Below are 2250 nucleotides of genomic sequence, written 5' to 3' on the forward strand. Positions count from 1 at the left end.
CATATATGGTTGGTGTATAACTATTGTATTATATAATTTTAAACATCAAAATATAATATTTTTAAATATCATATTTCTTACATAAACTTTTAAAATATCGTATTTCATTAGATTCATATTTTCAATTTTTTTTTAAACTTTATATCTTTATTTTTATCCATTCATTATAAATTAAGTTTAAAATATAAACATTAAAAACATCCTATTTAATTAAATTATCATTTATATAGTATATTAATAAACATGGTCACTAGTAATAGTATATTTTGTATGTTTTAAGATTTTGCCATTATATATTTTTAGTTTGACATTTTAGTCCATGTTTTATATGTTTCAAGATTTTGCCCCATTACTTTGTATAGTTTGACAATTTAGTCCCTAACATGTTGTAATTAGAGATTGACCCATGTCTTTTAATATTTACCATTTTAAGTCCCATTATGTTGTATGTTTCAACATTTTACCATAATATTTTATATAGTTTGACAATTTTAATAAATGATATGTTGTAATTAGAGATTGACCACATATCTATTAATATTTGTCACTTTAAGTTTTCTTTGACCATTTTGGATTTCTTTTTTTCCATTTTTTCGTCTTACTACTTATATTTCATTAGGAATTTGCCACAGTGTTTTAATATTTCTCACTTTCAGTCATTTTGACCATTTTTTACATTCATTTTGTCCCTTCCCCATTTATTGATTTGTGTTTCTGTTTTGGGCTACGTTTTGTCATATTTTTTTTCATTGTCATTCTTTGTAAATAAAATAAAAAGGATCTCATTGCCACAAAGGTGATGGTGAACCACACTAGTTTTAATTAATTATAGTGAGATAAAAGCTATAAGCCTAAGCCTATAAATAGCTAAATAAATATACCTATTGAATACTGTAAATTTGATAAAAACGTGAGGCCTATATAAATTATCAATTTGGGGGAGTTAACGCACATACACAGACAGGGATAGCAAAATCAAAATCCTAGGGTTTCCACTTCCCTGTAGATCAACGCCATGCCGAAGAACAAGGGAAAGGGAGGAAAGAATCGCAAGAGGGGTAAGAATGAAGCCGATGATGAGAAGCGAGAGTTGGTGTTCAAGGAAGATGGTCAAGAGTACGCCCAGGTACTCCGTATGCTCGGAAACGGCCGTTGCGAGGCCATGTGCATCGACGGCACCAAGCGTCTCTGTCACATCCGTGGTAAGATGCACAAAAAGGTCTGGATCGCCGCCGGTGACATCATCCTAGTCGGTCTACGTGATTACCAGGATGACAAAGCTGACGTCATCCTCAAGTACATGCCTGACGAGGCCAGGCTTTTGAAGGCTTACGGTGAGTTGCCGGAGAATATTAGGCTTAATGAAGGTATCGCTGGTGGACTTGATGAGGAGGATGATAACGCCGGTGATGATTACATTGAGTTTGAAGACGAAGACATCGACAAAATCTAGGGTTTGTAAACAATTTCACTCTTTTCCAATTTCATGAGATTTTTCCTTGAGTATTTTGTCTCATTGTTTCAATTTCGGATTACAGTGTCTGGAACAACGAAATCTTTGGTTTGGATTGGGCTATCACAACAGACATTGTGCGAGTTTGAAGAAAAAGGTAAAGATTAGCGTTTATACAAAATGAGGTCATTTAATATGATTTGCTTTATGATTATGAAGTATAAAGATCTTTATGTGTAAGCTTATGGTTTATGTTCTTGGTTGTATTGCTTATTAAATTCAATAATCGATGATCTGCTTTCAGACCAATCTTTGTGTGGATGATTTTTCTTCAAAATTAAATACAATTTGCAATATTCTGTTAGATCCCATTTCAATTAGTGGAATTTGTGTGTTGAATCTATTGTCTAATCATTTCTATTATATAATACAAAATCATCTAATGCTGACCAAATACTGCTAATTTAATCTGTGCATTTTCATCTTAAACAATTTGAATGCAAGCAAACATTCTGCAATTCCATTGTTGCTGGAGCTAGTAAATATGGATTATGATTTAACCTGATATGGCAAGTAGTTTAAGGTACATGTTTACAGGAGTTCAATCTGTAGGGTAATCTGTGAAATTGATTTTGGATATTAGGTGGAATCATATTCTTGAACTTTTAACCATTGTTCAAGAGATAATTGAGAATATGTGTTTTAGTTTGATCCTGAGAATCTGATTCCATTCCAGTGATTTTGAGAATTATTGATAGGCATTCCTATTTCTAGTCATATTGAAAGTGAATCTTATT

General features: G+C 31.9%; 1 protein-coding gene across 1 annotated transcript; it reads left to right on the top strand.

Annotated features, from left to right (window-relative positions):
- Positions 1-917: 917 nt before the first annotated feature.
- LOC145062538 (eukaryotic translation initiation factor 1A) lies at positions 918-1762 on the top strand. The gene is made up of 2 exons (XM_079010128.1): positions 918-1454; positions 1539-1762. The coding sequence occupies exon 1, from the start codon at positions 1016-1018 to the stop codon at positions 1451-1453; it is 438 nt and encodes a 145-aa protein (XP_078866254.1). The 5' UTR covers positions 918-1015; the 3' UTR covers position 1454; positions 1539-1762.
- The last annotated feature ends 488 nt before the right edge of the window (positions 1763-2250 follow it).

This window comes from Lactuca serriola, chromosome 7 (genome assembly GCF_051521515.1).
Source record: "Lactuca serriola cultivar US96UC23 chromosome 7, Lser_US96UC23_V15, whole genome shotgun sequence".
In the NCBI taxonomy this organism is placed as follows: domain Eukaryota; kingdom Viridiplantae; phylum Streptophyta; class Magnoliopsida; order Asterales; family Asteraceae; genus Lactuca; species Lactuca serriola.